The 14,447-nt window shown below is 49.0% G+C and overlaps 1 protein-coding gene across 9 annotated transcripts in view; it reads left to right on the top strand.

The window, feature by feature from the left end:
• Positions 1-14,447, top strand: part of SYCP2 (synaptonemal complex protein 2) — a 1,046,702-nt gene that overhangs the window by 692,263 nt on the left and 339,992 nt on the right. For 8 of the 9 annotated variants that reach the window (XM_063959338.1, XM_063959341.1, XM_063959339.1 and 5 more), the window contains one exon: positions 1,237-1,273. The exons of the other annotated variant lie outside the window; for it this stretch is intronic. In XM_063959338.1, the coding sequence (XP_063815408.1) occupies positions 1,237-1,273 (37 nt within the window). The remainder of the gene's footprint in view (positions 1-1,236; positions 1,274-14,447) is intronic. 9 annotated transcript variants of the gene reach the window in all.

Consider the following 14,447-nt stretch of genomic DNA (forward strand, 5'->3'; position numbering starts at 1 on the left):
GGAAGTGGGAAATAGAGCTGACCTAGGGCTAGGTAGAGAAGCAGCTTATCACATGGAAAGACAGGATAGTACCAGAAAGATCAATCATCCCCTCCTAGGGAAAAAGTGCCAGTGTATCAGATGCAGTGACATTCTTGTTGAGGTGGAGCAGATATGGCCTCTAATGGAGACTGCAGCTTCCTATCCATGGTGGGCCGTAAGCTGGAGTTATGTAAGTAGCTACATGCCTGTTGCAAGTGAGCCACCCAAAGTGTCTTTTTTCATACAAATGTACGTCTTAATCGCAAAGCAATTTGGACTAAACCACTTCACGAGATACATTTGATATTCAACACTTGTATATCTGTGTGCGATGGAGTCTGAATTTGTATACGAAACACAATTGAACTTGGCGTGAAAAAAAACTGTGGCTTCTGGTTTGCAGCATTTCATATATATTGATTCACAATCAGTCGCACACAGATATAAGTGTCACATATCAAGTTAATCCATGCACTGCATTGCGATTAAGATGTAAAAAAAGGCATTTGTGCAAGCTGAGTCATATGGGACCTATCTCTCCAAGAAAGGATGGTTGGTGCAACTTCAGCAATAGTGTATGAGGACATATCTGTACACATATTCTATGTACAACAAGTCATTTATATGACAATTGTTACCATAGAAGCACAGGCCTATTGACACTTAAGCTCATAAAAAGGCAAATTTTAGCTACATTTAAGTCAATTTTAGACACATCTTGAAGGAGTGTTTCACCTGCATCTCAGTGCCCTTTCTGTACTAGGAAACAAGATTATATAAAATATCACCAGGGAGCGCTTGAATAAAAGGATATTCGTCAAAGACAATTTATCGATGATAAAATATATAAGATGTATAAAACTATTTTAAGCACTGATTTCACCACGGCACTGTGTTTTTGTCTTGAAGTGGGCAGGGCTTGATGATGGGAATCTCCGTCACAACATTGCCCCCAATCCGTAATGCTGTGAATTGTGGAAAAAAGTTGTGAACATCATACCACTTCCCCTCCAATTTAGGTCTCACAAAGCCCCACCTGCATAAGAGTGTGCAAGAATATGCTATATATAGGGGGAATTCAAATGTTTGAAAAGTTGGTTGGGTGTCTGTTTTTTCCTGTCTATTAGAATCAGACACCCAACTGACTTTTCAAAAAAAATGAATTCCACCCATAGTCTGGCATGAAAACTTATGTTCATTTTTGTCATGTTTCAGGCAAATTCTAAATAAAAACAACAGTCAATCAAAGAAGGTAAGTTTATTTTTTCAATCCTTTTACTTAATGATCATCCAAATACAAACTCAACCTATTGTAATAAGATAAACTTATAAGAAAAAGGGGACTCTGTTTCTGCTGGTGTGCACTTAGTCCCTCCTTAATGTTAATGTCTCTTAAAACAAAAGCTTTTTATTCAATATACTTTTAAAACACAGGTATTATAACCATAATTCCACGTATCTTACGCTCATTATTGACCTCATATTAAACTTTGGTGGATACCGTATACCCTCTAATGTAATAAGAGTGTTTGTACAGCCAACAGTTATCTGCTTTAAATGTAATGGTATAACCATCATGCCTTTAGGACATTTCAGTTCATTAAGAATATAAAGACATACATTTAATATGACAAAAAAGTGTCACAATGTTTACTATTCAGGAAAGGATAACAAAATAACTTTTTATTCTTGCGTTAAACACTTCATATTTATTCATAATACCTTTGCTCCGCCCTCTTCTATTTCCTTGTCCTACAGACACTGTTACTATTTAAGATGTGAACCAGTGAGTAATGCCATCACCTCTGAAAAACAAGCGTGTTATCCGGGTGGGCCCTCAGTGTCCCCCCAGTTAATTCAGAGATGTTGAATAGTTGCCCCCTCCTGATGCTCACTGAAGAGTGGTGCATAGCGCAAAAACATTAAACCTGTAGTACTATACTTTGTAAAAGGCCAAGTAGCTGCCTGATACAGCTGCTCAACTGAAGCACCGTGCCACTCCACCCACGCCTTAGAACCAGAGGCGTAACTAGGGTTTTTGGAGCCCAGGGCAAGATCAATAATGGCGCCCCCCCCCCCCCCAAAAAAAAAATTTTTTTTATATATAAAAATAATAAATAAATAAAATGATAATAATAAAAAAAAAAATACAAAAGGAAAGTATGTGCAGACGTCACCGGTGTCACTGCATACAAAGATGTCAGGGTGTGTATGTACAGATGTAGGTGCAGTGGTCGAAGTTGAATTTTTGAAGGCGGAATGAAAGAGTGCAGATAGCAATTATGCGCGCGGTGAAGGCGTGCGCGCGCTCCAGAAAAGGGGCGCGGTCACTCAAAAGGGGCGTGTCCTTCAGTGTAGTAGGACCCCTTATACTATCTAGTACTGGTGCCCCTTTCATATTATAGCACACGGTATGAGCCGAAATTCACATTATAGCACACAGTATGAGCCGAAATTCACATTACCCCACATGGCATGAGCCAAAATTCACATTATAGCACACGGTATGAGCCGAAATTCACATTATAGCACACGGTATGAGCCGAAATTCACATTATAGCACACGGTATGAGCCAAAATTCACATTACTCCACATGGTATGAGCCAAAATTCACATTACCCCACATGGTATGAGCCGAAATTCACATTACAGCACACGGTATGAGCCGAAATTCACATTACAGCACACGGAATGAGCCAAAATTCACATTACCCCACATAGTATGAGCCGAAATTCACATTATAACACACGGTATGAGCCAAAATTCACGTTACAGCACATGATATGAACCAAAATTCCCATTATAGAGTTAGGGGATCCTACCCCCAGAATTAACATGGCCTGTGGGGCACTATGATGAGGGGAGCCCACCCCCTTAATAGACTAATTGCAGAGTTTAGCAGCGGAAGGGCTGCAACAGTTTCTCACCCCAAGCTGCGGCGCTTCTGCCACCTCCGACACTCCACATCTTCGGCACCACCCGGGATGCACAGCACCGCACCAGGTATGCACCCTTTTCAGTGTGGTCTGCTGCGCTCCGAAGGGGTTCCGGTTTCATGCTGCAGGATCCCGATGTGCGCCTTCCTCCCCGCTGTTACTGTCACGGTAAGCATTAGTATCGTTTACCGCAGAGGCCATTTTCTGAGGCATATGTGTTAAACCTCAGGAACTGAGATGCCCTTCTCACCATACAGCTGTGTGGCCGAGACGGGCGGGGGGACAGCCAGCAGCAGCATGCCGGATATCAGCAGCAGAGGGTGCGGGCTGTACATACTTGAGGCAGCTGGATATTCAACAGTGCTGAAAGCCTCCGGAGCCCGCACCCCCGGAGCTGCAGTACACCGGCAGAGGACACCCATCCCCCGAACCCTGCGTAGCCCAAAGCCGGAGATCAGCAGCATGTTGAACGCGGAAGCAGAAGCTGCTTATTGCCGGTCAACATGCTGCTGATCTCCGGCTTTGGGCTCCGCACGTGCATTACAGCCCCCACCCTCGGCTGCTGATATCCGGCATGCTGCCCCTGCTGCTGGCTTTCCACCCGCCCGGCTCGCCCACCCAGCTGGATGGTGAGTGAGAAGGGCATCTCAGTGCCCGTGGTTTAATACATATCTCTCTTCGGTAAATGGCCATTAGTACATCCCACACACACTGATTACACACACAGACTGGCCACCCCCAAATCCTACACACACCCACTCAGACTACACACACACACACACACACATTCTCATACTTTCCTCTCCCCCACACACACACTGGACTGCAAAAATTTACACACACTGACACTGTTCCACACACACACACAATTAACACACACTCACACTGTCCCACACACACAAATAACACACTCGCACACTGTCCCACACACCAGTGGCGTGCGGTGAGGTCAGTGGCGTGCGGTGAGGCACTACAGCCATAATGTCTACCGAAACCTGCCGATGACCCCTACCGCCACCGAGCCAATGCCCGCCACTGCCTCTGAGCCGATGCCCGCTGCCACCACCAATGGCTTACAAACTCGCCCACCATCAACTGACCCAGCCCTCCGCCACTAATTTGCAACTCAGTCCAAAGCCGCCAATGCCCGCTGCATGCTTGCTCATCATACTTGTGATATATTGTACATTTTTATAGAAAAAAATAATAATTTGTGTTTGGGACTGGGAAGGGAGTGGGAGGAGGACATGAATGCAATTTTGTTGTCCAGGGCTTCCATTAACTTAATGGAGAAGGGTCTGAATGGGTTAAAAATGTAAAAAAATAAGATTTTACTCACCGGTAAATCTATTTCTCGTAGTCCGTAGTGGATGCTGGGGACTCCGTAAGGACCATGGGGAATAGACGGCTCCGCAGGAGACTGGGCACATCTAAAGAAAGATTTAGGTCTATCTGGTGTGCACTGGCTCCTCCCCCTATGACCCTCCTCCAAGCCTCAGTTAGAAACTGTGCCCGGAATAGCTGACACAATAAGGAAGGATTTTTGAATCCCGGGTAAGACTCATACCAGCCACACCAATCACACCATATAACACGTGATAGGAACCCCGGTTAACAGTATGATAACAATTGGAGCCTCTGAAGAGATGGCTCACAACAAAACCCGATTTTTGTAACAATAACTATGTACAAGTATTGCAGACAATCCGCACTTGGGATGGGCGCCCAGCATCCACTACGGACTACGAGAAATAGATTTACCGGTGAGTAAAATCTTATTTTCTCTGACGTCCTAGTGGATGCTGGGGACTTCGTAAGGACCATGGGGATTATACCAAAGCTCCCAAACGGGCGGGAGAGTGCGGATGACTTTGCAGCACCGAATGAGAGAACTCCAGGTCCTCCTCAGCCAGGGAATCCAATTTGTAGAATTTAGCAAACGTGTTTGCCCCTGACCAAGTAGCTGCTCGGCAAAGTTGTAAAGCCGAGACCCCTCGGGCAGCCGCCCAAGATGAGCCCACCTTCCTTGTGGAATGGGCTTTTATTGATTTAGGCTGCGGTAATCCTACCGCAGAATGCGCCAGCTGAATAGTGCTACAAATCCAGCGCGCAATAGACTGCTTAGAAGCAGGAGCACCCAGCTTGTTGGGTGCATACAGGATAAACAGCGAGTCAGTTTTTCTGACTCCAGCCGTCCTGGAAACATAAATTTTCAGGGCCCTGACTACGTCCAGCAACTTGGAATCCTCCAAGTCCCTAGTAGCCGCAGGCACTACAATAGGTTGGTTCAAGTGAAAAGCTGAGACCACCTTCGGGAGAAACTGAGGACGAGTCCTCAATTCTGCCCTATCCATCTGGAAAATCAGATAAGGGCTTTTTCAAGACAAAGCCGCCAATTCTGAAACCCGCCTGGCCGAAGCCAGGGCCAACAGTACGACCACTTTCCACGTGAGATATTTCAATTCCACAGTCTTAAGTGGTTCGAACCAATGTGATTTCAGGAATGCCAAAACCACATTGAGATCCCAAGGTGCCACTGGGGGCACAAAAGGAGGCTGAATATGCAGAACTCCTTTGACAAAAGTCTGAACTTCAGGCAGTGAAGCCAGTTCTTTCTGGAAGAAAATCGACAGAGCCGAAATCTGGACCTTGAAGGACCCCAATTTGAGGCCCAACGTCACCCCTGCTTGCAGGAAGTGTAGGAATCGACCCAGTTGAAATTCCTCCTTCGGGGCCTTCATGGCCTCACACCAAGCAACATATTTCCGCCAAATGCGGTAATAATGTCTTGCGGTGACATCCTTCCTGGCTTTGATCAGGGTAGGGATGACTTCTTCCGGAATACCCTTTTCCTTTAGGATCCGGTGTTCAACCGCCATGCCGTCAAACGCAGCCGCGGTAAGTCTTGGAACAGACAGGGTCCCTGCTGCAGCAGGTCTTGTCTGAGCGGCAGAGGCCAAGGGTCCTCTGCCAGCATCTCTTGAAGTTCCGGGTACCAAGCTCTTCTTGGCCAATCCGGAACCACGAGTATGGTTTTCACTCCTCGCATTCTTATTATTCTCAGTACCTTGGGTATGAGAGGTAGAGGAGGAAACACATAAACCGACTGGTACACCCACGGTGTCACTAGAGCGTCCACAGCGATCGCCTGAGGGTCCCTTGACCTGGCGCAATATCTTTTCAACTTTTTGTTGAGGCGGGACGCCATCATGTCCACCCGTGGTCATTCCCAACGGTTTACCCGCATTTGGAAAACTTCTGGAAGAAGTCCCCGTTCTCCCGGGTGTAGGTCGCCCATCGGAGAATCCTTGTGGCTTCTGCCATCGCCATCCTGCTTCTTGTGCCGCCCTGTCTGTTTACATGGGCGACCGCCGTGATATTGTCTGATTGGATCAGTACCGGCTGGTTCTGAAGCAGGGCCCTTGCTTGAAGCGAAATCTCCTTGGAAATTTCTTCCCTGTGTGACTGCACCCCAGCCCCGAAGGCTGGCCTCCATGGTCACCAGGACCCAGTCCTGTATTCCGAATCTGCGGCCCTCTAGTAGATGAGCCCTCTGCAGCCACCACAGCAGCGACAACCTGTTTCTTGCCGACAGGGTCATCCGCTGTTGTATCTGTAGATGGGACCCGGACCATTTGTCCCACAGGTCCCACTGGAACGTCCTTACGTGGAACCTTCCGAATGGAATTATGCTTCGTACGAAGCTACCATTTTTTTTTATGACTCGTGTGCTTCCACTGGAAGAAACACTCTTTTCTGGTCTGTGTCCAGAATCATTCCCAGGAACAGAAGACGTGTCGTCGGGACCAGCTGTGACTTTGGAATATTGATAATCCAGTCGTGCTGTTGTAGCACTTCCCGAGAGAGTGCTACCCCCACTACCAACTGTTCTTTGGACCTCGCCTTTATCAGGAGATAGTCCAAGTACGGGATAATAAAAACTTCCTTCTTGCGAAGGAGTATCATCATTTCGGCCATTACCTTGGTAAAGACCTTCGGTGCCGTGGACAACTCCAACGGCAGCGTCTGGAACTGATAGTGACAGTCCTGTACCACATATCTGAGGTACTCCTGGTGAGGAGGGTAAATGGGGACATGCAGGTACGCATCCTTGATGTCCAGGGAGACCCTGTAATCCCCCTCGTCCAGGCTCGTAATATCCGCCCTGAGCGATTCCATCTTGAACTTGAATCTTCTGATATAAAAGTTCAAGTATTTTAATTTCAAGATGGGTCTCACCGAAACGTTTCGGTACCACAACCACTGTGGAATAGTAACCCCTTCCTTGCTGAAGGAGGGGCACTTTGACAATCACTTGTTGTGATTATAGTGTTGAATATCCACCAACACCGTCTCCCTGGCAGAGGGAGGTGCCGGTAAGGCAGATTTTAGGAAACGGCGGGGGGAAGAACGTCTCGAACTCCAGCCTGTACCCCTGAGATACTACTTGAAGGACCCAGGGATCCATGTGAGAGAGCCCACTGTCCGCTGAAATTTCTGAGACGGGCCCCCACCGTACCCGGGTCCGCCTGAGCAGCCCCAGCGTCATGCTGTGGACTTACCGGACGCAGGGAGAACTTCTGCTCTTGGGAACTAACTGTGTGCTGCAGATTTTTCCTCTACCTTTGCCTCTCGGCAGAAAGGATGAGCCTCTAGCCCTCTTGCTTTTCTGGGGCCGAAAGGACTGTACTTGATGATACGGTGCTTTCTTTTGTTGTGGGGTAGCCTGTGGCAAAAAAGTCGATTTCCCAGCAGTAGCTGTGGAAACGAGGTCTGAAAAACCATCCCCAAACAGTTTTACCCCCTTATAGGGCAAAACTTCCATGTGCCGATTCGAGTCGGCATCGCCTGACCATTGCCGAGTCCATAACCCCCGTCTGGCGGCAATGGACCTAGCGCTTATTTTTGATGCTAGCCGGCAAATATCCCTCTGTGCATCACGCATGTATAAGACCACGTCTTTTATATGCTCTATTGTCAGCAAAATATTGTCCCTATCCATAGTAATTTTCCGACAGGGAATCTGACCACGCAGCGGGAGCACTGCACATCCATGCCGAAGCAATGGCTGGTCGCAATATAATGCCCGAGTGTGTGACTATATCTTTTAGGGTAACCCCCTGCTTTTTATCAGCAGGTTCCTTCAGGGCGGCCGTATCCGGAGACGGTAGTGCCACCTTTTCTGATAAGCGTGTAAGCGCTGTATCTACCCTATGGGGTGTTTCCCAACGTGACCTATCCTCTGGCGGGAAAGGGTACGCTGCCAATTACCGTTTAGAAATTATCAATTTCTTACCGGGGGAAGACCACGCTTCCTCACACACCTCATTTTATTTTCTCAGATGCAGGAAAAACTACTGGTAGTTTTCTCTCACCAAACATAATACCCTTGTATGTGGTACCTGGGGTATTATCATAAATGTGTAATACATTTTTCATTGCCTCAATCATGTAACGGGTGGACCTATTTGGAGGGTACACTAGTCTCATCGTCGTCGACACTGGAGTCGGTATCCGTGTCGACATCTGTTTCTGCCATCTGAGGTAGCGGGCGTTTTTAGAGCCCCCCATGACATTTGAGACGCTGGAACAGGCACAAGCTGAGTAGCCGGCTGTTCTGTGTCGTCGACCTTTTGTGTAAGGAGTTGACACTTTCACGTAATCCTTCCATAAGTCCAACCACACCGGTGTCGATCCCGCAGGGGGTGACATCACATTTACAGGCATTCGCTCCGCCTCCACATCATTATCCTCCTCATACATGTCGACACAGCCGTACCGACACACAGCGCACACACAGGGAATGCTCTGACAGAGGACAGGACCCCACAACGCCCTTTGGGGAGACAGGGAGAGTATGCCAGCACACACCAGGGCGCTATATATCACAGGGATATCACATATAAGAGTGTTTTCCCGTATAGCTGCCTATATATATTGTATACTGCGCCTAAATTGTGCCCCCCCCCTCTCTTTTTAACCCTTTCTGTAGTATTGACTGCAGGGGAGAGCCAGGGAGCTTCCCTCCAACGGAGCTGTGAGGGAAAAATGGCACCAGTGTGCTGAAAGGAGATAGCTCCGCCCCTTTTTCGCAGACTTTCTCCCGCATTTTTATGGATTCTGGCAGGGGTTAAAAAGCACCTATATAGCCTCTGGGGCTATATATGGTGCCAGTTTGCCAGCCAAGGTGTCAGTATTGCTGCTCAGGGCGCCCCCCCCCCCCCCCCAGCGCCCTGCACCCATCAGTGACCGAAGTGTGTGGTGTGCATGAGGAGCAATGGCGCACAGCTGCAGTGCTGTGCGCTACCTTGGAGAAGACAGAAGTCTTCAGCCGCCGATTTTCCGGACCACCTTCTTGCTTCTGGCTCTGTAAGGGGGACGGCGGCGCGGCTCCGGGAACGGACGACGAGGTCGGGTCCTGTGTTCGATCCCTCTGGAGCTAATGGTGTCCAGTAGCCTAAGAAGCCCAAGCTACCACCACTTAGGTAGGTTTGCTTCTTCTCCCCTTAGTCCCTCGATGCAGTGAGCCTGTTGCCAGCAGGTCTCACTGAAAATAAAAAACCTAACAAACACTTTCTTCCTAGGAGCTCAGGAGAGCCCCTAGTGTGCATCCAGCTCAGCCGGGCACAGAAATCTAACTGAGGCTTGGAGGAGGGTCATAGGGGGAGGAGCCAGTGCACACCAGATAGACCTAAATCTTTCTTTAGATGTGCCCAGTCTCCTGCGGAGCCGTCTATTCCCCATGGTCCTTACGGAGTCCCCAGCATCCACTAGGACGTCAGAGAAAAACTGCGTGAGGTCCCCCCTCCTAAGTATAACCAGCCTCGGGCTCTTTGAGCCGGTCCTGGTTGTTTAAATACTGGGAAAAAATTGGACAGGGGTTCCCCGTATTTAGACAACCAGCATCGGGCTCTTAGTCCGGTCCTGGTTCCAAAAATATGGGGGACAAAAGATGTAGGGGTCCCCCCGTATTTTTAAAACAAGCACCGGGCTCCACTAGCCAGGGACATAATGCCACAGCCAGGGGACACATTTATGTAGGTCCCTGCGGCCGTGGCATTACCCCCCCAACTAGTCACCACTGGCCGGGGTTCCCTGGAGTGGGGACCCCTTAAATCAAGGGGTCACCCCCCCTCCAGGCACCCAAGGGCCAGGGGTGAAGCCCGAGGCTGTCCCCCCCCCCATCCGTGGGCTGTGGATGGGAGGCTGATAGCCATGTAAGTAAAAATAAGAATTTACTTACCGATAATTCTATTTCTCGTAGTCCGTAGTGGATGCTGGGAACTTCGTAAGGACCATGGGGAATAGCGGCTCCGCAGGAGACTGGGCACAAAAAGAAAGCTTTAGGACTACCTGGTGTGCACTGGCTCCTCCCCCTATGACCCTCCTCCAAGCCTCAGTTAGGATACTGTGCCCGGACGAGCGTACACAATAAGGAAGGATTTTGAATCCCGGGTAAGACTCATACCAGCCACACCAATCACACCGTACAACTTGTGATATGAAACCCAGTTAACAGCATGATAACAGAGGAGCCTCTGAATAGATGGCTCACAACAAGAACCCGATTAGTTAACAATAACTATGTACAAGTATTGCAGACAATCCGCACTTGGGATGGGCGCCCAGCATCCACTACGGACTACGAGAATTTAAATTATCGGTAAGTAAATTCTTATTTTCTCTGACGTCCTAGTGGATGCTGGGAACTCCGTAAGGACCATGGGGATTATACCAAAGCTCCCAAACGGGTGGGAGAGTGCGGATGACTCTGCAGCACCGAATGAGAGAACTCCAGGTCCTCCTCAGCCAGGGTATCAAATTCATAGAATTTTGCAAACGTGTTTGCCCCTGACCAAGTAGCTGCTCGGCAAAGTTGTAAAGCCGAGACCCCTCGGGCAGCCGCCCAAGATGAGCCCACCTTCCTTGTGGAATGGGCTTTTATTGATTTAGGCTGCGGTCATCCTACCGCAGAATGCGCCAGCTGAATAGTGCTACAAATCCAGCGCGCAATAGACTGCTTAGAAGCAGGAGCACCCAGCTTGTTGGGTGCCATCAGGATAAACAGCGAGTCAGTTTTCCTGACTCCAGCCGTCCTGGAAAAATAAAATTTTCAGGGCCCTGACTACGGTCCAGCAACTTGGAATCCTCCAAGTCCCTAGTAGCCGCAGGCACCACAATAGGTTGGTTCAAGTGAAAACCTGAGACCACCTTTGGGAGAAACTGAGGACGAGTCCTCAACTCTGCCCTATCCATATAGAAAATCAGATAAGGCTTTTACATGACAAAGCCGCCAATTCTGACACACGCCTGGCCAAGGCCAACAGCATGACCACTTTCCACGCGAGATACTTTAGCTCCATGGTTTTAAGTGGCTCAACCAATGCGACTTTAGGAAATCCAACACCACGTTGAGATCCAAAAAGTGCCACAGGAGGCACAAAAGGAGGCTGAATATGTAGTACTCCTTTAACCAAAGTCTGAACTTCAGGCACTGAAGCCAGTTCTTTCTGGAAGAAAATCGACAGAGCCGAAATCTGGACCTTGATGGACCCCAATTTGAGGCCCAAACGTCACCCCTGCTTGTAGGAAGTGCAGGAATCGACATAGTTGAAATTCCTCCGTCGGGGCCTTCATGGCCTCCCACCAAGCAATACATTTTCGCCAAACGCGGCGATAATGTCTTGCGGTGACATCCTTCCTGGCTATGATCAGGATAGGGATGACTTCCTTCGGAATACCCTTTTCCTTTAGGATCCGGTGTTCTACCGCCATGCCGTCAAACGCAGCCGCGGTAAGTCTTGGAACAGACAGGGTCCCTGCTGCAGCAGGTCTTGTCTAAGCGGCAGAGGCCAAGGGTCCTCTGCCAGCATCTCTTGAAGTTCCGGGTACCAAGCTCTTCATGGCCAATCCGGAACCCCGAGTATGGTTTTCACTCCTCGCCTTCTTATTATTCTCAGTACCTTGGGTATGAGAGGTAGAGGAGGAGACACCTAAACCGACTGGTACACCCACGGTGTCACTAGAGCGTCCCCAGCGATCGCCTGAGGGTCCCTTGACCTGGCGCAATATCTTTTCAACTTCTTGTTGAGGCGGGACGCCATCATGTCCACCCGTCGTCATTCCCAACGGTTTACCCGCATTTGGAAAACTTCTGAATGAAGTCCCCATTCTCCTGGGTGTAGGTCGCCCATCGGAGAATCCTTGTGGCTTCTGCCATCGCCATCCTGCTTCTTGTGCCGCCCTGTCTGTTTACATGGGCGACCGCCGTGATGTCGTCTGATTGGATCAGTACCGGCTGGTTCTGAAGCAGGGGCCTTGCTTGGCTTAGGGCATTGTAAATGGCCCTTCGCTGCAGAATATTTATGTGAAGCGAAATCTCCTTGGAAATTTCTTCCCTGTGTGACTGCACCCCAGCCCCGAAGGCTGGCATCCGTGGTCACCAGGACCCAGTCCTGTATTCCGAATCTGCGGCCCTCTAGTAGATGAGCCCTCTGCAGCCACCACAGCAGCGACACCCTGTTTCTTGCTGACAGGGTTAGCCGCTGTTGTATCTGTAGATGGGACCCGGACCATTAGTCCCACAGGTCCCACTGGAACGTCCTTGCGTGGAGTCTTCCGAATGGAATTATGCTTCGTACGAAGCTACCATTTTTCCCAGGACTCGTGTACATTGATGTACCGACACCTGTCCTGGTTATAGGATGTCTCTGACTAGAGATGACAACTCCTAGGCTTTTTCCACTGGAAGAAACACTCTTTTCTGGTCTGCGTTCAGAAACATTTCCAGGAACAGAAGACGTGTCGTCGGGACCAGCTGTGACTTTGGAATATTGAGAATCCAGTCGTGCTGTTGTAGCACTTCCCGAGAGAGTGCTACCCCCACTACCAACTGTTCTTTGGACCTCACCTTTATCAGGAGATCGTCCAAGTATGGGATAATAAAAACTTCCTTCTTGCGAAGGAGTATCATCACTTCTGCCATTACCTAGGTAAAGACCTTCGGTGCCGTGGACAACTCCACCGGCCGCGTCTGGAACTGATAGTGACAGTCCTGTACCACATATCTGAGGTACTCCTGGTGAGGAGGGTAAATGGGGACATGCAGGTACGCATCCTTGATGTCCAGGGAGACCCTGTAATCCCCCTCGTCCAGGCTCGTAATATCCGCCCTGAGCGATTCCATCTTGAACTTGAATCTTCTGATATAAAAGTTCAAGTATTTTAATTTCAAGATGGGTCTCACCGAAACGTTTCGGTACCACAACCACTGTGGAATAGTAACCCCTTCCTTGCTGAAGGAGGGGCACTTTGACAATCACTTGTTGTGATTATAGTGTTGAATATCCACCAACACCGTCTCCCTGGCAGAGGGAGGTGCCGGTAAGGCAGATTTTAGGAAACGGCGGGGGGAAGAACGTCTCGAACTCCAGCCTGTACCCCTGAGATACTACTTGAAGGACCCAGGGATCCATGTGAGAGAGCCCACTGTCCGCTGAAATTTCTGAGACGGGCCCCCACCGTACCCGGGTCCGCCTGAGCAGCCCCAGCGTCATGCTGTGGACTTACCGGACGCAGGGAGAACTTCTGCTCTTGGGAACTAACTGTGTGCTGCAGATTTTTCCTCTACCTTTGCCTCTCGGCAGAAAGGATGAGCCTCTAGCCCTCTTGCTTTTCTGGGGCTGAAAGGACTGTACTTGATGATACGGTGCTTTCTTTTGTTGTGGGGTAGCCTGTGGCAAAAAAGTCGATTTCCCAGCAGTAGCTGTGGAAACGAGGTCTGAAAAACCATCCCCAAACAGTTTTACCCCCTTATAGGGCAAAACTTCCATGTGCCGATTCGAGTCGGCATCGCCTGACCATTGCCGAGTCCATAACCTCCGTCTGGCGGCAATGGACCTTGCGCTTATTTTTGATGCTAGCCGGCAAATATCCCTCTGTGCATCACGCATGTATAAGACCACGTCTTTTATATGCTCTATTGTCAGCAAAATATTGTCCCTATCCATAGTAATTTTCCGACAGGGAATCTGACCACGCAGCGGGAGCACTGCACATCCATGCCGAAGCAATGGCTGGTCGCAATATAATGCCCGAGTGTGTGACTATATCTTTTAGGGTAACCCCCTGCTTTTTATCAGCAGGTTCCTTCAGGGCGGCCGTATCCGGAGACGGTAGTGCCACCTTTTCTGATAAGCGTGTAAGCGCTGTATCTACCCTATGGGGTGTTTCCCAACGTGACCTATCCTCTGGCGGGAAAGGGTACGCTGCCAATTACCGTTTAGAAATTATCAATTTCTTACCGGGGGAAGACCACGCTTCCTCACACACCTCATTTTATTTTCTCAGATGCAGGAAAAACTACTGGTAGTTTTCTCTCACCAAACATAATACCCTTGTATGTGGTACCTGGGGTATTATCATAAATGTGTAATACATTTTTCATTGCCTCAATCATGTAACGGGTGGACCTATTTGGAGGGTACAC

Source organism: Pseudophryne corroboree, chromosome 3 (assembly GCF_028390025.1).
Source record: "Pseudophryne corroboree isolate aPseCor3 chromosome 3, aPseCor3.hap2, whole genome shotgun sequence".
Classification (NCBI taxonomy): Eukaryota; Metazoa; Chordata; class Amphibia; order Anura; family Myobatrachidae; genus Pseudophryne; species Pseudophryne corroboree.